At 40.1% G+C, this 23,040-nt stretch overlaps 3 protein-coding genes across 3 annotated transcripts in view; 2 read left to right on the top strand and 1 right to left on the bottom strand.

Moving 5' to 3' along the window:
- The window catches only part of LOC141445081 (uncharacterized), a 59,712-nt gene that overhangs the window by 2,757 nt on the left and 33,915 nt on the right, over positions 1-23,040 (top strand). The window lies entirely within an intron of this gene.
- Positions 264-19,320, top strand: LOC141445077 (nose resistant to fluoxetine protein 6-like). The gene is given in 13 exon segments (XM_074110849.1): positions 264-863; positions 966-1,377; positions 2,760-2,839; positions 5,111-5,316; positions 6,619-6,733; positions 8,341-8,555; positions 11,125-11,167; positions 11,170-11,314; positions 12,345-12,483; positions 14,047-14,233; positions 15,981-16,123; positions 16,991-17,096; positions 18,617-19,320. Coding segments are annotated over 13 exon segments (1,857 nt in total). The 5' UTR covers positions 264-847; the 3' UTR covers positions 18,667-19,320.
- Positions 22,949-23,040, bottom strand: part of LOC141445082 (uncharacterized) — a 1,825-nt gene continuing 1,733 nt past the window's right edge. Inside the window, exon 4 of the transcript XR_012453275.1 lies at positions 22,949-23,029. The gene's annotated coding sequence lies outside the window, so the exon portion shown is untranslated. The remainder of the gene's footprint in view (positions 23,030-23,040) is intronic.

The raw sequence follows: 23,040 nt of genomic DNA, 5'->3' as shown, positions 1-23,040 counted from the left end.
CGTCAGCTGGCCGGCATGAGGCGGGCTGACTGTAAGTGCCTTCTCAGTTATATCTCAGCGCTGACGACTTGTTCGACGACGAGCTGTACCGAGCAGCGCTGCAGCCGGCGCTGTGCGCGCGTCAGCTGGCCGGCATGAGGCGGGCTGACTGTAAGTGCCTTCTCAGTTATATCTCAGCGCTGACGACTTGTTCGACGACGAGCTGTACCGAGCAGCGCTGCAGCCGCGCTGTGCGCGCGTCAGCTGGCCGGCATGAGGCGGGCTGACTGTAAGTGCCTTCTCAGTTATATCTCAGCGCTGACGACTTGTTCGACGACGAGCTGTACCGAGCAGCGCTGCAGCCGGCGCTGTGCGCGCGTCAGCTGGCCGGCATGAGGCGGGCTGACTGTAAGTGCCTTCTCAGTTATATCTCAGCGCTGACGACTTGTTCGACGACGAGCTGTACCGAGCAGCGCTGCAGCCGGCGCTGTGCGCGCGTCAGCTGGCCGGCATGAGGCGGGCTGACTGTAAGTGCCTTCTCAGTTATATCTCAGCGCTGACGACTTGTTCGACGACGAGCTGTACCGAGCAGCGCTGCAGCCGGCGCTGTGCGCGCGTCAGCTGGCCGGCATGAGGCGGGCTGACTGTAAGTGCCTTCTCAGTTATATCTCAGCGCTGACGACTTGTTCGACGACGAGCTGTACCGAGCAGCGCTGCAGCCGGCGCTGTGCGCGCGTCAGCTGGCCGGCATGAGGCGGGCTGACTGTAAGTGCCTTCTCAGTTATATCTCAGCGCTGACGACTTGTTCGACGACGAGCTGTACCGAGCAGCGCTGCAGCCGGCGCTGTGCGCGCGTCAGCTGGCCGGCATGAGGCGGGCTGACTGTTAGTGGCTTTTAGCTGTATCTTTAAATATTGTAAGTGTCAAAATAACCGCCCCGATTAATCTATATTTGTATTGTTTAATGCGATGTTTACTTTTTCCAGTCTATGATGCTAGCTTTCGCGAACCTGAAGGTCTACTCGGCGGCAACTTGTACAGTTTGGGCAACTACCACCAATGCCTGGCCATAAACCAAGACTTCCCTGGCAACAACATCCAAGGGAAATACTGCCTGATCAGAGCTCCGCTAACGCCTCCTACTGTCAGGATACCCTCCTTGAGCGGCGTTTCAGTATCAGAGAATTTAACCTGGACGGAAGTGACGTTGCCCAAAGATCTGAGGCAGAAGTTTACTGATGAGTCCCTGTCTCTTGCTGTGTGTGTTCCCAAGTCGTGCGCCGTGGAGGCAGTGCTGGCGCCCTACACTGCGCACCCTGTCGTCGGCTTCAACTACACGGAGCAGTACTGCCGGCTGCCGCACGACAAGCCAATCGTCGCCGCCGATTATGTTGGCACGTAAGTACCTAAGATAGCGATAAATGTTATGTAATTGTAATTGTAGTTATCGAAAACTGGATTGATAATCCAGAACAAAAGATATGCATTACCACTATCTAAATGTGTGGATACGCCGGGGCCAGATTTTAGAATAGATTAATTAACCTGTCCTCTCCCAGTGGCAAAACTGGAGATGAACAGATAATAGCGTGCCCAGTCAGTCGTCAGTGACTTTGATCTTTCATACTTAGGTATAAATTTGCAGGTGTAAAGCGCTTAATTAAGTACTTTATTACATTACAATCTAGCCTATTTAGGCTAATAAGCAATTTATCTTTAACTTAAACTATCTAATCAGAATTAGATCTAAGATTGAAGATTTCTTAACAGGTGAAATTATCACTAGATGGCGTTATTTAACCAATCAGAAACGTAATTAAAATGTCAAAGTTTTCAAACGGGCCACGGTACAGTCAAGGGCAAAGATATCGACACGGCCAAAGTTGCAAAAATAATGTATACACGTGTGGCCTTAATGTTAAGTGCATGGTGCATATTTTTGTAACTTTGGCCGTGTCGATATCTTTGCCCTTGACTGTACTAGCGCCAACCAGCCTGTCATAGAAACCCTAATAGCTTTAGGGTATGATCTTATTAAGCCGTGGTGGCCTAGTGGTTTGACCTATCGCCTCTCAAGCAGAGGTTCGTGGGGTTCAAACCCCGGCCCGCACCTCTGAGTTTTTCGAAATGCATGTGCGAAATTACATTTCAAATTTACCACGAACTTTACGGTGAAGGAAAGCATCGTGAGGAAATCTGCACACACCTGTGAAATAATTCAATGGTGTGTGTGAAGTTATAGGCTGGGATGATGCCCTTTTTTTGTAGAGGGGTGTGTTTGTGTTTGTTTGTGTGTTGTGATTGTTTGTGTGTGTTTTGAATTGTGTTTTGTGATGTTTTGGTTATGTTTGTGTTTGTGTTTGTGTTTGTGTTTGTGTTTGTGTTTGTGTTTTGTGTTGTGTTTGTGTTTGTTTGTGTTTGTATTTGTGTTTGTGTTTGTGTTTGTGTTTGTGTTTGTGTTTGTGTTTGTGTTTGTGTTTGTGTTTGTATTTGTGTTTGTATTTTGTTTGTGTTTGTGTTTGTTTTGTGTTTGTGTTTGTGTTTTGTGTTTGTGTTTGTGTTTGTGTTTGTGTTTGTGTTTGTGTTTGTGTTTGTGTTGTGTTTGTGTTTGTGTTTATCTTTGTGTTTGTGTTTTGTGTGTTTGTGTTTGTGTTTTGTATTTGTATTTGTATTTGATGTGGGCAGCGTTTATTTTCCATGCCACGAAATGGTTCATAATTTTATGTGATGAAGCTATTAATTCTAACATTTGACTAATTTGGTTTTTATTTTCATTTCAGGGTTGTTTTCTCAGTGATCGGAATGTTGACTCTTATCAGCACAGCATACGAACTAAGGCAGATATTCATATTGAGAAGGGGTAAGCTTAGTCCTTTCGTTTCTCATAATGTTTGAAAGGGTTTTTTTTTATTCGATTGGACAGAACACGAGCAAGTGGGTCTCCTGATGGTAATAGATCACCACCGCCCATAAACACCTGCAACATCTGGTATTGCAGATGCGTTGCCAACCTAGAGGCCTAAGATGGGATACCTCAAGTGCCAGTAATTTCACCGGCTGTCTTACTCTCCACGCCGAAACACAACAGTGCCAGCACTGCTGCTTCACGGCAGGATTAGCGAGCAAGATGGTGATAGCAATCTCGGCGGACCTTGCACTTGGTCCTACCTCCGACAACCTTCGCTTCATCTTTCATATTGCAAAGAAAGTAGGATTCGATCTATCCCACCCACCCATCGTCTGAATTCCTGGATAATTACGACCAAGGGCGCTTCAAGGCTAGACTGAAATAGTAGATTGATAACCAAGGGTGGAAAGTGACCCATTTCACCTGAGATATTTCTGGCGCTCGAACGAAGTGAGAGCGCCAATAGTTCGAGGGGAAATGGGTAATTTCACCCGAGTTAGACACTCTACTTTTCATTTCGACTGTGAGGAAAGTAAAATAGTACAAAAAAATGAGAATAATAATAAATTGAATTTCAGTATTCAGTAAATTGAATTTACTTATATCCAACCTCCAACGGTACCTTTTCGACCTGGCCACTTGCCACGGCCGACTATAAAAAAATCGAGTTGGTCACGACCTACAAAACTGGAGGTTGAACGCCGAACGAAGAAGTTTGACCTTTATTACTTATTTATATATTCCATCTCTTTCTTTCACATTTCACGAATGACTTCCATCTCTTTCTTAACCTAACTAAAGAAAGAGATGGAATATGTTCGTGACGTAATAAAGATCAAATTTCTTGTTTCAAACGGATGTTCGGCGTTCAACCTCCAGTGTTGTATATAAGCTCCTTGGTCACGACGTGCATCTAGATGGCCATGCCGAAACGTGAAAAAAAGTGTCATTGACGTAACTCAATTATCTTCGACTCCGTGGCTAATCGAAAAATTTTAAAAAAATTACTTTCCACCCTAGAGATGAAAACGCAATTTTCCACCCGGCTATCTACCCATGAAAATTAAACTTTCCGAACAGGAGAGATGAAAAAGCTGTTACTAAACCAGTGAGCCTAGGGCCTTATGGTTTGACTTATTGCCTCCAAGCATATGGTCGTAAGTTCGAGCCGGGCTCGCACTTATGAGTTTTTCGGGATTTCATTTGAAATTTACCACAAACTTTACGGTGAAGGAAAAACATCTTGAGTAAACCTGCACACACCAACCAAGTAATTCAATTGTGTGTGTGAAGTTCCCAATCCGCGCTAGGCCCACGTGGGAACTACGGCCCAAGCCCTCTCGTTCTAAGAGGATGTCTCTGCCCTGCGTGGGACGTAATGAGGGCTATCGCGTATGAATTCACCGCTAGAGGCGCTAGTGTAGCGTGAGGTCTCCGAAATGTCAAATCTCATAGTTTTTGGGTGAGCTACGCGGGTTTATTTAGAATTAGAATAATTTTGTGAATATTTTGCATTACCTGAAATTAATTATGGCAATTATGCGTTACGGGGCAATTAATGTCTGTGTTTTGAGACAGTTTTGTCTTTCGGAAACTTTTGTCCTCCCTTTTTTCCGAACAAAACGGGACTACGCAACACTGTGGTTGCTCGATATTTTTATGGTACGGTTTTAAGGTGTATTAAATATGATTTTAATGTAAACTTTGTTTTCACGCCCGTAATAACAGACTTTGAAAGCCACATTTAAAACCTCACGCAACAGTGGCGCCATCTAGAAAGACAAAAAACGATAGCCCTCATTAGACCGAGATGATAATGATGATGAGATAGAGGTCAATCAGGAGTTAGTTTAATGTAATTATATTACTATAACCTAACCAACAACAAGTTGAAAACCGCGGACCTTGTCATTCAATATCTTTGTCGTTCAATATCTCAAAAACGGCTGAACCAATTTTGATAAAACATCTCTAAGAACCATCGCTAGAAAACTTGCTTTCAATTAAAAGCAACCGCGTTCAATCGGTCTACCCGTTTAAGAGCTACGGTGCCACAGACAGACAGACACACACACACACAGACACACAGACATACAGAATACAGACAAAACATAGCGGTCAAACTTATAACACCCCTCTTTTTGCGTCGGGGGTTAAAAAGGGATTGTTTTATAGATCAGATTTAATTGTAGATAATATGGTTATGACGCTTCCATCTTACAGACCCCGAAAAAACCAGCCCGCTACTCCGCACCTGCTCTCTGTACTCCAATACGCGCCGGCTGCTGACCTTCAACAAGCCCAGGGCTCTGGACTGCCTCGACGGCATCCGCTCCCTTTCCATTCTGGTCATCATCATCTTCCACACCTTCTGGGAGTATTTTCTATCACCAAGACGTATCGTGATTAATAGGTTCGAGTTGTACCAGGTAAATACTGTTTTACCCCCGGCGCTATGTGTGTCTGTGTAGCGTTAAACGGGTGGTCTGATTTGAATGCGGTTTTTTTTATTTGAAAGCAAGTTTTTAGCAATCGTTCTTAGATATGTTTTATCAAAATCGGTTCAGCGGTTTTTGGGATATTGAACTTTGCGTTGACAATGTCGGGGGTGTTGGTTAAGGTTATAAATAATGGGATAATATCATCAATGGCGTATAGCTATCGTATGGCCAGGTGGTGCAGTGCACCAGGGCCCCGGAGCTCAGGGGGCCCTCTAACCTAAGCTTTGAAAAAAGAGGAGCATAAAAGAAAAAAAGAGAAAAAAATCTTGTGAGCAGGCTCTTTCATTCTTATTCCTGTCGATAATATTGAAGGCCAATATAAATTTAAGCTATTTACGTTAGGGTTGCCATACGTGTGGGGACTTAGACCGGAACATTTAAAGAAAAAGTAGTAAAGGTGTAGAAAAAAAAACAATTTTTATTACAACAATAAGTAATAAGTAATAAGGTTTAATCCTTGCCTAAACACAAAACAACTTTTAACACAGTCATTTAATGCCAGCAATCCGCCAGTCAGGTTCTCTGTTCGTAGGTGATTTTCGCTTTCGCTTTAAAGCGTATAAAATATTATTTACCAATACCAGCCCCCCGCTAAATAACTATGATTCTTAAACCGGGACAATTTGCTTATCGGCCGGGACGCCGGGACACCATGCTTCAAACCGGGACATGTCCCGGCGTACCGAGACTTAGCAACTCTAATTTACGTGGAAAGAGAGGGTGAGGGCCCAATGAGGGCTATCGCGTATGAATTCGCCGCTAGAGGCGCTAGTGTAGCGTGAGGTCTCCGAAATGTCAAATCTCATAGTTTTTGGGTGAGCTACGCGGGTTTATTTATAATTAGAACAATTTTGTTATTATTTTGCATTACCGTAAATTAATTATGGAAATTATGCGTTACGGGGCAATGAATGTCTGTGTTTTGAGACAGTTTTGTCTTTCGGAAACTTTTGTCCTCCCTTTTTTTCCGAACAAAACACTGTGGTTGCTCGATATTTTTATGGTACGGTTTTAAGGTGTATTAAATATGATTTTAATCTAAACTTTGTTTTCACGCCCGTAATAACAGACTTTGAAAGCCACACTTAATAACCTCACGCAACAGTGGCGCCATCTAGATAAACAAAAAACGATAGCCCTCACTCTTTCTCTATGCACCGGGGCCCTTGTCCACCTAGCTACGCCACTGAATATCATCCACGATAAACACAGAGCAATCTTTTTTTACAGTGGCTAAGGAAGAAGCGAGCTGTATGGATGGTGTCTGGTGATATCGCGGTGGACTCGTTCTTCACTCTGAGTGGCTTGTTGCTGGTGTACACCAGCGTCAACAAGATGAAGCAAAGTAGAGCACTAAATTTACCATATTAAGGGGCTGTTTCACCATCCATTGATTAGTGTTAACTGGTGGTTAGGTGTGATGGCGTCTCTATTTGTTTTGTTCGAATAGACGGAGACGGCATCACATTTAACCGTCGGTTAACGCTAATCGAAGGATGGTGAAACAGCCCCTAAGTACAGTACGATTACTTGGAGTTAACACTTGACAGATGGGCGTGCCTTCAGTCAATTTTCAACTTTGAGGTCATACAAATAAAATAGTTTTTACATAATCTGTAAACGTGGGTAGCGGTATACTAAAAATGGCTTTATTTGTATGACGTCAAAGTTGAAAATTGACTGAAGGCACGCCCATCTGTCAAGTGTTAACTCCAAGTAATCGTACTGTATTATATTAAGAGCTTTACTACGGAGCTCTTATAACACATAATAGATACAAAAAATCCGGCCAAGAGCGTGTCGGACACGCCTGAAATAGGGTTCCGTAGCTATTACGAAAAAATTAAGTTATATTTTTCTAAGGATTTCGTATTTTACACGGAATCTTCCAAGTTTAGGTATATTTTATACCTTAGGCTGCTATTTACTCTTAAACTACTAATATAATAATTCTCAAGCAAACTTAGCCGTTATAGTTTTCCTTGAAAGTTTGATATACTTACTACTATCTTGAATTTTTTGAAATTTTTCCACCTACCGGTTTAGATTTTAGAGGGGGACGGGAGGACGCTCGATTTTAATGAAAATTTTTACTTTAAAGTTGAATATTTCGCAAACATATCACTGAATCTATCTAATGGTTTTAAAAGACCTATCCAACGACCTACCCCACACTACGGTTTGGATGAGAAAAAAAATCATCCCCACTTTACCAGGGAGGTACCTTCGGCCAAATATGTGGTCTACCACCCTAAAGTCGATAATCGTTTGCATGTCACAAAACAAAAATGCCAATAGACGTGTCTGTCAACTTGAAAGTTCGACTTTAGCGACATATTCATTTGATAGGAACTTGCTAAAAAATTGATAGACCACTTATTTGGCTGATGGTACCATGTTTTTTTTTTATTGTAGGTACCATTTTGTTGGCATAGTTTACATATCCGTGCAAAATTACAGCTTTCTGGCATTGATAGTCTCTGAGCAAAGCCGCGGACGGACGGAAAGACAGACAGACAGACATGGCGAAACTATAAGGGTTCCGTTTTTGCCATTTTGGCTACGGAACCCTAAAAAAGTGACAATTATGTAGAGTTGTAGCACTCGTATTGTTTGTGATATAGGGGTTAGGTCATCCGCCCATCTCGCTCTTGCTGGTCCACGCAGTGGCGTAGCTACCAAGGGGCTAGGCGGGGCAGTGCCCCGGGGCCCTCAAGCTCAGGGGGCCCTCGAAATTCTGCTTTATAGCTGATGATAAAGTTGCTTAGCATTTTTAAAGTATTTGTATATATAATGATTTTACTTCAAAAAACCTTACCAGTTTTGATAGCAGTGGGCCCCATTTTTTTATTTGCCCCAGGGCCCTAGGTTACCTAGCTACGCCACTGGGTCCACGGTACCCATTTGAAAACTCTTCGGCTCCGAGAGGAAACTTAACTAAGTCCTTTACAGTGTCGCTGCTGAGGAACTTGCACTGGTTCTACCTGAACCGCTTCCTGCGTCTGTTCCCACTGCTGGCGGCTGCAGTGCTGCTGCAGGCGTCGCTGCTGCACCGGGTGGCTGACGGGCCCGACTGGCACTATGTCGCCATGTCCGTTGACCACTGCCGCCGATACTGGTGGAGCGCGCTGCTCCACATTCAAAATATCGCAAACCCAGGTCATACGGTAACCAAAAGTTTTCATATAGCAATCCTACTATGTAATAAATATGATTGTGTGTATATGTAATAAGGCATATTAATAACTAGAGGTTACCTGCGCGGCTTCGCACGCGTAAACTATTCGATCTGGTGGTTAAAATTGAATTTTCGGGATTTTACAAAATTCCCCTGGGAATTCCCGAAATTTATATTATGGTTTAAATTGAGGTTGTGCTAAGAATAACTGTCAAAAATTTCAAAATGTTAGCCCTAGCCTATGTGTTATTCCAGAGGTCCAGCTACCTACATACCAAATTCCATGACTAAGCCCAGCAATTGTTATTTCGAGATTTTATCCCTATCCCGTAGGAGTATCGGTATAAAAAGTAGCCTATGTGTTATTCCAGACGTCCAGCAACCTACATACCAAACATGACTCAAAGCCCAACGGTTGCTATTTCGAGATTTTATCTCTATCCCGTGGGAATATCGGGATAAAAGTAGCCTATGTGTTATTCCAGGTTATAAACTAACTTTTTTCCAAATTTCATCCAAATCCGTCCAGCCGTTTCAGCGAGAAGAAGTAACAAACATACTCACTCACTCACAAACTTTTACATTTATAGGATTAGTACACCATTTGAGAAAACCTATCTTCTGAGATTGTGCTCTAACTGAGAAAATGCACATTTTGAGAAGTTGTACCCATTGGGAAGTGCATTTTTTGGGAAAAGACAGTGTACCTTCCAAGAAAGTATCCCTATGAAGGGTGTACAGTCAAGGGCAAAGATATCGACACGGGCAAAGTTGCAAAAATATGTATACACGGCCTTAATGTTAAGTTTAAGTCATAAAGTCGTGTATACATATTTTTGTAACTTTGGCCGTGTCGATATTTTGCCCTGACTTAAAAGGAGGTGTACATACATTTCGATAAAGTGAGTTTTACAAGCGGGTAATTATTTGAGGTGTAAGATAAATGTTACAGAAATAAAAACACACATTTTGATGTGGTCTGTTTTATTTTGAACATAAGGATATGTACCGATAAGATGCTTTATATTATAAGAGATCGATAAAGTTTATTTTGGTTAAAAAAAGCAAAAATCCAATTTTAACGGTAACGAAAATGAGCATCGAGACCACGAAAAAGAACATTTTGTTTATTTTAAAATCTTATAATTGTACTATTTGAATGAAAATCCGATCATAATGAGAAAACGAATAAGCATTATTTAATTAATCAGGTATCAACAGAAATAGACAATCGATATCTATATAAAAAAAAATTAAAACTTGACCACGAAAATGACGACTTCAAATTGTCATTTTTGTAACCTTTTAAATACTATCTAGAAATTACTTAATTAAAGTAAGATTAATAACTTCAACTCACAAACCAAAACAGTTTTCAATACCTTCCCCCCGTGCAGGTCTACGGTAAACCAGAACGAAATTATGTTACAACAAATGCTCCTCTAAATGACGAAGTTTTCTTTTAATATTTAGATATATACATTTCACACGTACATTCAGGGCAAAATAATTCTTGAACCTCTCGCCAGTTAACAAAATTGGCGACGCACTGGTCATAATTCCTATAACCACACCTGGAGCAAATGTTGTTGACGGTCAACCATTCTTCGTTTAAATCAATTAAATCAATAACGGCATAAACGATTACACTGTAAAAAGCAGAAAATTCTATAAAAAGTGTTCTGTATTTTTTCTACTTGTAGGGAAAATCATCTTTTTCGTGGTCTTTAATCAGTTTCGTGGCCCATAGGACCACGAAAATGATGACCACGAAATTGAAAAGCTCTTACTTTCGCGGCTCTGCAGTAAATATCCTATAGATTTGAAGCAAATGAAATCAAATGACACAGCACCAGTAAAACATTATATTTATTTACCCAATACTTACCAAGTCGCAACCGTAACGAAAATGACGCTCGATCTTTGACGCAAATCTAACTGAACCTTTATTACATTAATTATAGATAAATAATTATGACTTGCGATAAACATTATACGTTATATTGACGCAGTCTTATTTTCAAAGTTGCTTATAGTTAAAAAAGGATTTACAGGAGGTTTGACCTCTTTTTTTTGTTTAAAATATACTTAATAAGTGTGGCCACGAAAATGATGGTGTATTTTGGAACAACGGGAAATGTAGAAAAAAATAGTCTTATCAATGTCCTAATTTTTTTATGTTTGCATGCATGGTATATCATATTATGAACATTCAATCCATGTTTTAAACAGCAAGTTTTTCTATACCTTGTATTTTTTACAATACTACAAAGTAATCAGGGATAATCCGAACCTGACCACGTAACTGACTTTTGTGCAGAAAATTTAAGTTATTGTGGAAAAAAAGATAAAATAGAATAAAATGTATTTACCGCAAGTTTCAGTGATAATATCCTAAGCAACTTAAAAACAATAAACGATATATTTCTAATTTTATAACTGAAAATTTGAGTCTGAACACTATTGAACCTCTCGAAATAATAACCCAAGCCTGACTTTCAACAGTAGTCTTCTGGCTGATGATCATGATGACATTGACCTACATGCTTTTGTTGCAGTGCGTGCCATGGTATCTGTCAGTGGATATGCAGTTGCACATCATCTCCCACTGGTGTTATTCTGGGTGCTGGTCAGCCGCCGCGACGCGTGGGCCGCTCTTGCCGCCGGTCTGCTCGCTTCCCTAACCGCAACTCTAGCCTTTTGCTACTTCGTCATCTACAATGTTTCTATTTCGCCGACTGTGCAATGGTAAACTTATCGATGATCATTCAAAGTCAAAGTCGAAGTCAAAGTCAAAATATCTTTATTCAATTTAGGCTAAAGCAATTATGAATGACAAAAAAAATCTACTAGAGAATAACCCGGCAAGGAACTCAATCCATTGATAATGATAACTTCTCCCATGCGGATCCGAGACGTGGTGCTCTACTTTAATAAGCTTTATAAATAGGCTCAGAGTTGCTCAACGAGCTCAGTGAGCAGCTCTGACCCTATTGGTTTATGGAGAGCGCTACGCTGGGAAATTCTCTACGGGATCGAATCAGAAATAAGGAGATACGTAGAAGATCGAGCGTCACCGACATAGCCAAGCGAATTAGCTCGTTGAAGTGGCAATGGACAGGCCATATAATCACGGAGAACAGATCAGTTGGTTGGACATTGGGTTGGGAAGTTCTCAAATGGAGACCGCGGATCGGCAAGCGCAGATTAGGATGTCCACGGTGGACGCAGGCCACTTTCACCCGAAGCAAGTGGAGGTCTATGGGGGAAGCCTATGTGTGGATATCATACGGCTGATAGGGTGATGATGGTGATGATCGTATTTCTTGTAGATTCATGAGCAAAATGGTATTGCAGTGGGCAAGTCATTAAACCATAAAAGTGATACCAGCTGCAGCAGACTGACTCTTGAGCTATTCATGAGTGAAGACCATGTATCGGCAAATGTAATGTAATGTTGGTCGCCTTGCAGCTTGGGGTCTACTTGGGGCGTTTATATCCGGATAAGGATTTTATGATGTGCCATAGGAGAGGTCTATATGTTAGGCATCAAATTGAAAGAGACGGACGATGATGAATGATACCATTAAATTTCTTCGCTGATGTGTACGAGTATGTAGTTTTCCTCTCGGTATTAAGTTCATGGTAAATTTGAAATGTAATGGCGCACGTAAGAGCCCGGGCTCGAATCCACGGCCCTCTGCTTGCAAGGCATAGGTGTAACCACTAAGCTACCATGACTCTTTTTGGATTTACTGTATAAATATTGTATTTTTAGGGCAGCAACGGGAAATGTTCAAGAGTACATGCTATATTATAACCTTAATACTTTGGTGCGATCGCCACCCTTCTTCATCGGCATGTTGTTTGGTTACATCTTGCATGTCTTCAGAGGACAGAAGATTGAATTGCCACAGGTAAGCCAAGCTTGCCACATCCCTCAACAAACAGATCCTCGTTGTGGAAAAGAGGTTTTGGAATAGTCATTGTCTGTATTCTGGTTGGAAAGAGAAAGACGCTGATATTTTTAAAATTTCGCTACGATTATTAATTAATTTATTACAATTTTTTAAGATGTGCTTATTCTAAAAGGGCATAACTCCAAAACTACCACACAATAGACTTTTGTCTAGTCTCTATTAAAAAAAAAGATCACGTAAATCTGACGTAGAAGTTGTCAAAATTATGAGAGCTCCTTTTTCTGGTGAAAAAGGCAAAGGAAACATATCTATTCTGTGGTAGTGTTGGCAAATTCAGCTATATTTTTTATTTTTTGTATTTTTTTTAAATATGGAGAAATAAATTATAATAAATATTTTCCCATGTTCAGGAGGCAAAACTCTTTCGATTCCTGTAGTAATTTACAGGTGTTCAAAAAATTAAATCTTGTCAATTAAGGGAAAATAGTGGGTGCAATATACAGGTGGCTAGTGGTCGTTCACTATGGCGTCCTGAGGGAAGAGCATTGTTCAACAATGGATGTGTTCTAGTTGATGACGAAAGGGAAACCGAAAGCATTCTTTGGTTTTCATCTCCATGTTTTTCCTGAGAGCGTAGAGGCCGTTTATGCGCCAATATTTGACACTACAAAACGTGCATAAATATCTGATGCAACTATTTCTAGGTCTTTAGGACGTGTGAGATATTTTTATGCACGCTTTGTTGTGTAAGATTTTAATGCTTGTGAATGTACGAGTACAACTGAAAAACTTTTTACAAGAGTGTTCAGTGGAACTTGTATTCCTGGTTGAAATGTTTCTGAGTTAACACTTTAACTGTCCCTCGCTGTCGCCACTGTCATGGGTCGATATGTCCGTGCATTACAGGTAATGCACAAAACGTACGGAATCATCCATTTCTGACGTCACGTAGAACGTGGAGGGAGAGCTAGTTTGACGGTGCATTACATGTAATGCACGGACAGTTAAAGTGTTAATTTTGGTATGCCTTTTTAGGGTTCCGTGGCCATATCTGTCTGTCTGTCCGTCCGCGGCTTTTCTCAGGGATTTCAATGCTAGAAAGCTGTAATTTTGCACGAATATATATGCAAACTATGCCGACAAAATGATACTTACAATAAAAAAAATTAAAAACATTTGTTGTTGCTAAAACGAATTTTCCATTCAGTGATTTGTTTGCAAAATATTCAACTTTATAGTGCAAATTCTCATTAAAATAGAGCGGGGGGGACCTCCAAAATCTAAGCCGGTGGGTGGAAAAATTTGAAAAATTCAGGAGTAATTATATCAAAATTACAAGAAAAACTATAACGGTTAAGCTTTCTTGAGAATGATTAGTAGTTTAAGAGTAAATAGCAGCCTAAGGTATAAAATATACCTAAACTTGGAATATTCCGTACAAAATACGAAATCCTCATAAAAATATTATTTATTCTTTTGTAATGGCTACGGAACCCTATTTCGGGCGTGTCCGACACGCTCTTGGCCGGTTTTTTTCTTGAATCATGACTTTATTTTCAGTGGATAATACTTTTATGCCACGCTCTGTCATTTGCCACATTTTTCTACGTCGTCTACATCGTGCATCCGTGCATGCAAGCGGACTGGGACAACCATTTCGCTGACAGCATGAACAACTCCTTCAGACGGCCCGGCTGGTCGCTGGCTCTCTGCTGGATGATATTAGCTTGTGTTCACGGTTACGGAGGTAATTAAATGCTATAGCTTTCACAAATTGTTAAAACACATGGAAATTAAAGCACTATACACACCAACACTGCCACTTTCATCTTGGATATATTTAGGACATAGTGTAAACTGCTACAACTTTGCCCTCTGGCCCCAACATTGCCTGATTCGATTTAGAGTCGATAACTTAGCACCCTTTAGGTTTTAAAAATTTATCCCCCCGTAATAATAATTAAAGTAACAATAAAAGTTTTTAAAACTAAAACCCTAAGTTTTTAAACCTATAAGAGTGCAAAGTTATCGACTCTAATCAACTCGGGCAATGTTGAAGCAGTTTTACGGTAGTGTTGGTAAAGCTTCGATCAATGATTAGTACTAATCGTTGATCGAAGTGGTAAAGACTCAATTCCTTGAAGTCTTCATTTCTGAGACTTCGCTCAGTTTTTTTGACTCTAGTCATTTAATCAAAGCTCGATTTCTTTTAAATTTGGGGAGACTTGAGTCTTCCGTAGTATTCTTTACCATTCACCATGCTACCAGACGTTAGACTAACGCTTTTCTTTGCTCTGAGGTTGAACTCTGGTTGAGCTCGAAACCGTCAGCGTAGTGTGGGGGTAGTGATAGTTGGTTTGGGTGAGTGTATGTGTTCTTACAGTGTGGATGTGGAAAAGCTGCAATAAAGTGTGTTCCCTTTGTTGCATTGACGTGGCGTTTTTTTTTACATCGACTAAAGGGAGGAGGGTGGAAGGGGGGAGGGGAGTTGGGCCTTCGGATCTCCCACTCAACATACGAAACACAGTACAAGTCAACGCACGTAAAAAGAGCTCTGGGTGGCTAGTGGAGGGGATACGTTTGCGCATCTGTCAACTAACAAGCCAATGGCGTGACGGCCGCGCGCGCGCTCCTCCCGCGTCCCCCACTGCTCCGCCGCCAATTTGGTCCGTATTTCGCTCACTGCGCAGGTATATCGCCAGGAGATTATTTACGTGCGTTGATTTCTAGCAAAACTACTATTTCACACTGGGGAGTGGTATTAACCCAGTCGAGCCGGCCCATTCGTACTGCAGCCAGCAAATGGTTACAGTAAGGCTCTACCACATGAAAAAAGCTATCGTAAGGTCGCGGGTGAGCAAAGTACCTAGTTGTTTATAGTTCATTGATATGGAACTCCGCAAAGTAACGCCTGATTCAATCCTACCTACTTACGAGTAGATACTCGTCCTACTAATATTATAAATGTGAAAGTTTGTGAGTGAGTGAGTGAGTATGTTTGTTACTTCTTCACGCTGAAACGGCTGGACGGATTTGGATGAAATTTGGCAAAAAGTTAGTTTATAACCTGGATTAAAACATAGGATACTTTTTATCCCGATATTCCCACGGGATAGGGATAAAATCTCTAAATAACAACCGCTGGCCTTAGAGTCATGAAATTTGGTACACGAGTACCAAAGTACGAATACGAATGTAGATAGCTGGAATAAAACATTAGGCTACTTTTTATCCCGATATTCCTTCGGGATAGGGATAAAATCTCGAAACAACAACCGCTGGGCTTAGAGTCATGAAATTTGACATGATTGTTTTTAATGTAACGTCAATGAAAACCACGATTTAATTTTCGGGAATTACCACGGGTTTTTTTTTAAATTCCGAAATTTCAATTCACCTGCTGGGTCAAATGATTTACGTGTAAGTCGCGGGTAAACACTAAAGTATCTTTGTGTTCTATCTCTACATTCATCTGGACTGTCTCCTCTGTGCAGGTCCCGTGAACTGGTTTTTATCGCTACGGCTCTGGAAGTTTGTGGCGCGCATCTCCTACTCACTATTTCTCTTTCACATGACTGTTCAAGAAATCAAAGCCGCTACCACCATAACTCCCATTTATTTCAACATGGAAACATTGGTTAGTACAAGAGCTTAGTCAGCACCAGGCAGACAGGCAATCACGTCAAAGGGAACACTTAGAAAATAAACCTTTTAATTCATTAACCTTTCGGACCATATAGCACGGACAACAGATGGCCGTTGGGGCTGAAAAGTTCTCGAGTGGAGACTGCGGATTGGCAAGCGCAGCGTAGGGCGTCCACCAACGAGATGGACGGATGACCTGGTTAAAGCCGCGGTTCACGGTAGATGCAGGCCGCTGCCAACCGAAGCGACTGGGGGTCTCAGGGGGTCGCCTATGTCCAACAGTGGACGTCCTACGGCTGAGATGATGATGATAAATAAAATACCTAGTCCCAAAGTAAGATTAGCAAAGCTTGTGTTATGGGTACTAAAGCAACGGATAAATAGAATTATACAGATATAGATACATATTTAAATACATATTAAACACCCAAGACCCGAGAACATACATTCGTATTTTTCATACAAATATCTGCCCCGACACAGGAATCGAACCCGGGACCTCAAGCTTCGTAGTCAGGTTCTCGAACTATTAGGCCATCTGTCGTCAAATGATGAACCTTTCGGAACCCTCATGTCATAACATAAGTCTTAAATTGACCATGAGTTTCGAATGAATAACAACTAAATTAACAGTAATTTGGCTAACTAGTCTAGTAGAAGTATGATGAAAAAATTGACAACAGTCTTGTGTTACGCAACCTTGGCGACAGAGAGCGACATTTTATTATTATTTTAACTTCATTTGAGATTTTATTTTACCGCGCGCGGATTTAATTTTATTTGACATTTAGTATTAATTTATTATTTGACTTCAAATAAATGAAAAATGGAATCTATACTTATCTGTTTAACATTGCAGTTTTCTGCATTCGCAAGTGATCTCGTGTACACTACTTTGCTTTCAACGATGATGTGCATCATCGTTGAGGAACCTGCCTTAATCCTGCAGAGGATGCTCTTACAAGGTATATTATATAGTCTGACAAAAAAGAGAAGAAATTAAAAAGTGGCAACACTGTAGTGTCATCCCTTTCAAACCCTGTCAAACCAAAAAGGGAGGACACTACAGTGTTGCCACTTTTTAATTTCTTCTCTTTTTTGACAGACTATAAGCAATTTGAAGTCAGGTGGGTGAAAACCAAAATGATGGACTACGCTATACTTCGTTTTTTAAGATTCCGCAGCCAAAATGGCAAAAACGGAACCCTTATAGTTTCGCTATGTCTGTCTGTCTGTCTGTCCGTCCGCGGCTTTGCTCAGGAACTATCAATGCTAGGAAGCTGTAATTTTGCACGAATATGTATGTAAACTATGCCGACAAAATGGCAGAATAAAAAATAATAATTAAATTTTTTAAAAAAATTCTGTACCTCCCATAGACGTAAAGTGGGTGATTTTTGCCATTTTGGCTACGGAACCCTAAAAACGAAGTACAGGTACAGGTCGATTCAGAAAAGCTGGCACGAATGAATGAGGGCTATCGCGAATGAATTCGCCGCTAGAGGCGCTAGTGTAGCGTGAGGTCTCCGAAATGTCAAATCTCATAGTTTTTGGGTGAGCTACGCGGGTTTATTTATAATAAGATTTTTTTTGTGAATATTTTGCATAACCTGAAATTAATTATGGCAATTATGCGTTACGGGGCAATGAATGTCTGTGTTTTGAGACAGTTTTGTCTTTCGGAAACCTTTGTCCTCCCTTTTTCCGAACAAAACGGGGAGATGCAACACTGTGGCATGCTCGATATTTTTATGGTACGGTTTTAAGGTGTTTTAAATATGATTTTAATCTAAACTTTGTTTTCACGCCCGTAATAACAGACTTTGAAAGCCATACTTAAAAACCTCACGCAACAGTGCGCCATCTAGTGAGACAAAAAACGATAGCCCTCATTGATTGAGAGAATGACAATCAGTACAGCATATTATAAATCTCTATTGGAAACAGCTGAGCGGAGCGACGCTAGGTAAATGAAACGTCTCTATTGGTTAATAATGAATAACCAAACCAACAAAAAATTGGGAAACCCAACCGTAGCTCATAAACGGATGAACCGATTTTAATGCGTTTTTTTTTATTTGAAAGCAAGTTTTCTAGCGATGATTCTTAGACATGTTTTATCAAAGTCGGCTTAGCCGTTTTTGAGATATTGAACTTTGAAGTGACAACGTCTGGGGTTTTCCAAGTTTAGGTTAGGTTATTCCATACGCAGAGCTTCCCCGCTCGCGCTCTTTTCTCCGCTCCGTTCGGTCCGCTCTGTAATTTGCAGCCTCGCCCATTCATTATCAATATTATCATACCTAGTTAATACCACAATCGGGACTTATCACCATTCACTATCCTTACCGCACGCTGAAGCTACCGTACAACGGCTAACCGATAGTGTCCTTTCCAACCTCGACATTGGCGGAATCATCAATAGTATCGATGGAGCTATACTTTTAAGAATTGAATTGAATTGAATTGAATTCACTATCTTTTTCAGGTGTCACCGAACCGCGACAAAAACAAAACGAGGATGAAAAAAACCAGTAGAATCAATTCAGATGATAAAGGATGAAATTTACAAATATAACTCTTTAAATCAGTAAATCTTACCAAAAAAGTAAAATATGATGTACATGATGAGAAATAGAATTATGCTTAACCAGGTAACACAGTGGGTAGATAACCTGACAATGAAGCTTGTTGTTTCGGGTTCGATTCCCGATGGAGGCTAATATTAATAAATAAATGAAGCATACGAATATTTTATTTTTGTTTTTCAAATAATTTAATTTCGGTCGACAACAGTATCAGTAGGTACCTCTAACATTATGGTCTTTATTAAAAATGTAACTGTAACGCGTACAAGATCCTACTATATATAATATTATAAATGCGAAAGTTTGTGAGTGAGTGAGTGAGTGAGTGAGTATGTTTGTTACTCATTCACGCTGAAACGGCTGGACGGATTTGGATGAAATTTGATATTTAAAGAAAGAAAGAAAGAAAGAAAATAATTTATTTATAACAGCAATGACACATAATAACAATACACATATTTAGATAGCTGGACTACTTTTTATTCCGATATTTCCACGGGAAAGGGATAAAATCTCGAAACAACCGCTGGGCTTAGAGTCATGAAATTTGACATGACATGATTGTTTTTAATGTAACGTCAACGAAAACCAAGATTTGATTTTCGAAAGTTGTTTCGGCACAATAAAACATATGTTAATTTTTATTTTTAAATGGCTGTATTTCACTGAATAATACAAATATAGGTTCGTATGACCGCTCGCATCGGCGTAATAGCGTGCAACTGTCAGATTGACAGTTTGTTTGATGTACGTCTTGTACATATTCCCAACCAGGGAAAAAACAAAAAAAATACAACAAAAACGCAAAAAAAAATGTACATTAAGTACTGAACTTAATTAATAATCTATTGGTAGTACACATATTTTATGAATACTTGTTCTAATGATAGACCCTTTAGGTGTCCTGATGGAAAGTGCTCTTACTTTGCCATCTGCCCCCGGAAAAACTTCTACAACGCAAGCCATAGGCCACCTCAAAGGTGTAACATTGTCATTCTTAAGAAGAACTAAAGTTCCTACTTTAACATTTTCATGAGAATAGCGCCACTTCGGTCTATTTTGCAATTGAACGAGGTATTGCTTATGCCACTGTTTCCAGAACAGTTGGACCATTTTATTACACTGATCCCAAAATTTAATACGACTAATTGGTGCAGTTATACAATCCTTCTCAGGGTAAGATGTGAGAGGTGCACCTGTTAAAAAATGTCCTGGGGTTAAATATGGCATCTCATGATTATCTGTTGTCGGTAAAGCTGTCAAAGGCCGTGAGTTTAAAATTCCCTCAATTTGAACTAGAACCGTGTTCAATTCCTCATATGTCATGACAGTTTCACCCACAACTCTTTTTAAGTGGTGTTTTACGCTCTTAATCCCGGCCTCCCACAAACCAGCGAATACAGCAGAATAACTAGGTATGAATTTAAAAGTTATTCCCACATCAGCAGTGAAATATTCAACAGCATTCTGATGGTCAGTGGTAGACTGTAATTGATACAATTTATTTAACTGATTATGGGCTCCTTATAAGTACTTGCATTATCACAATAAATCACCGAAGGTTTGTTTCTGCGAGCTATAAACCTCTTTAAAGCATTTAAAAAACATTCAGTAGTTAGATCAGTGACTAGTTCGATATGAACAGCCTTTGTCGTGAAACAAACAAATAGTAAAATGTATGCCTTTTGTATGACAGGCTTTCTGACTCTTAACATTTTAACATTAAAAAGGCCCACCATAATCCATGCCCACTTTTTCGAATACACGACAAGGGGTGATTCTGTCATAAGGGAGCGAACCCATTAATTGTTCTGTATGTTTTCTTTAACTTAAAACAAATAATACATTTATATAAAACGTGTTTAACTTCTCTAATACCATTCATAATATGGTATGTCTGACTTAAATTAGATAGTACTAGCTTTGCGCCAGCATGCATTAATGCCCTATGCTCTTTCTCTATCAAGTAGTGAACTATTTTTGAGCCCTTAGGCAGAATAATAGGGTGCTTAGTAGCATATGGAATATCAGCATGCTGCAAACGACCACCTACGCGCATAATACCCATGACGTCCAAGAATGGATTCAACGCCTGAAGATTTGACTTTATAGGCAATTTTGAACTTAAGCACTTAATTTCTTGACTGAAGAATTTAATTTGTTCACATCTCAATATAATCTTTAAAGAATAATCCAGTTCTTCAGGCATTAAATTTCCAAGGCGTCTGTTTTGCAAACTACGTTTACAATTGTGCAGAAATCTGTAAATATATGCAACTACACGTTTCATTTTATTAATGTTGGAACACTGAGTAAACAATTCCAGCTCCTCAGGCTCATTTGTCACAACATGAGATTTTAATTCAGGTATTTCACTTGGCATCTTGAAGCCATCTATGGGCTGAAAATCTAGGCTCTTTAGGCCTGCTGGTCCATGGAACCATAGTTTATTACTCTGCAATAAATGTGGCTCGACGCCACGCGATAGGCAGTCGGCTGGATTTTCAGAGGTGTTCACATAATGCCAAGAGAATTCCCGTGTTAATTCACTAATACATTTTATTCTATTAGCTACATATACACTGAGCTTTAGTGGATTTGTTGTCAGCCAAGCAAGTACTACTTGTGAGTCGAGGAATAAGTAAACCTTCACATCAAACTTTGGCATAATAATTTCGGACACTCTCCTCACTAACTTGGCTAACAGCAATGCACTGTTTAACTCTAAACGAGGCGTCGTTAACTGCGTTGTTGGATTAACACGCGACTTTGAACACAATAAGTCAACACTTATATTATCTTTGTCATCAATAATTCTTAGATACACACAACATCCATGAGCTTTACTACTGGCATCGGCATAGCCAATAATATCGATAGACTTGGCTCTATAGTGTCTAAATTTCGTTTAATGACAATATTTTTCATATCATTCAGACTTTGAGCAAACCTTTTGAACTTGTTATTGAGGTCTGGTGACAAAGGATTATCCCAACTGGTTTTTTCCAACCAAGCGCCTTGCACTAATAATTTTGCGCTTACAACCACAGGTCCGACCAATCCTAACGGATCAAAATTTTGCTCACAAATGACAATATATCTCTCTTTGTGTAAACATCTCGAAGTGATTGCTGAGGAGCACTAATTATTAGTGTATCTGATTCAAGGTCACATTTTATGCCTAAAGTTTTTACAACAGAATCTTTATTATCTGTAAAATGTACAATGCCTTTTGCCTGATGCTCATTTGGTATGCCTTCCAACAATTGTTTAAGATTTGTGCACCATTTGTGCAACTGAAATCCACCCATGTTCAATAAATTTATTAATTGGTTTTTGCTTCTAACAGGTCGCTAGCATTATTATTTACTAAATTTACATCATCAACATAAGTGTGGTGCAATAACGCATCAGCTGCCAGGGGAAACTTTGTCCATACCTTTTTACTAACTCGAGCAAACAACGTGTTGCCAAAAGGAGGAGCTTCGAAGGCCATACGTCACTGTTTGAAGTTGAAGACATTGAATGTCAGCGTTTGGAGCCGGTCTCACAAAATATTTTGCAAAGGGGCGGTGTGATGGCGTTAAATCAATGCATCTAAACATCTTGCGAATGTCGCAATTTAAAATATACCGAAATAACCTAAACAGTATCAATATACTAAATAAATCATTTTGACAACAGACCATTCAATAAAACGTCATTTAATTGAAATTTTTTCTAATGTTCGCATGCTACCATCAAACACTACTCTTAAACCAGTTGTCTGACTGTTCTCATTGAAAACAGGGTGATGAGGCAAGAAGAACACTGCCTTTTCAAGTTTATATTCAGAAATATCGACATACTTAGCATGGCCCAATTGAACATATTCATCAATGAAAGCCTATATTTTAAGAATAACTCTTTGTCTTTTTTAAATCTAGATTCTAAGTTTAAGATCGCTTTAATGCACATGCTAAGGAATTTCCTAAATGCAAGCTTCTATATCCTGTTTAAGAGGTAAAGACACCTGAAATTTATTGTCCTCACAATATTACCGTTTCTTGAAATATTTTTTCAGCAAGTTCTTGTTGGTATTTGCTTCTGTATAACCTCAGGTACCTTTTCCACCTGCCAAAACTGTGTGACATCCTGCTCCAAACGACTTATACCATCATTTTGAATTTGTTGTTCACAACAGAAGTTTGAAGCTAGAAGTGCGGACGCTCTGCTTCCACTGTCAGGAAGCTTCCGGCAGCTATGTACCCGAAACGGGTGTTTTGTAGGACGAGCCCGCCTGGTGATACCGGCAGTTGCTCGCGAAGCAAGACCTGGAAGAATA

The sequence above is a fragment of the Choristoneura fumiferana genome, unplaced genomic scaffold (genome assembly GCF_025370935.1).
Source record: "Choristoneura fumiferana unplaced genomic scaffold, NRCan_CFum_1 Sck3bRy_343;HRSCAF=565_pilon, whole genome shotgun sequence".
NCBI lineage: Eukaryota > Metazoa > Arthropoda > Insecta > Lepidoptera > Tortricidae > Choristoneura > Choristoneura fumiferana.
The sequence above is the reverse complement of the archived record's forward strand: the minus strand, read 5'-3'. Positions and strand labels throughout refer to the sequence as shown.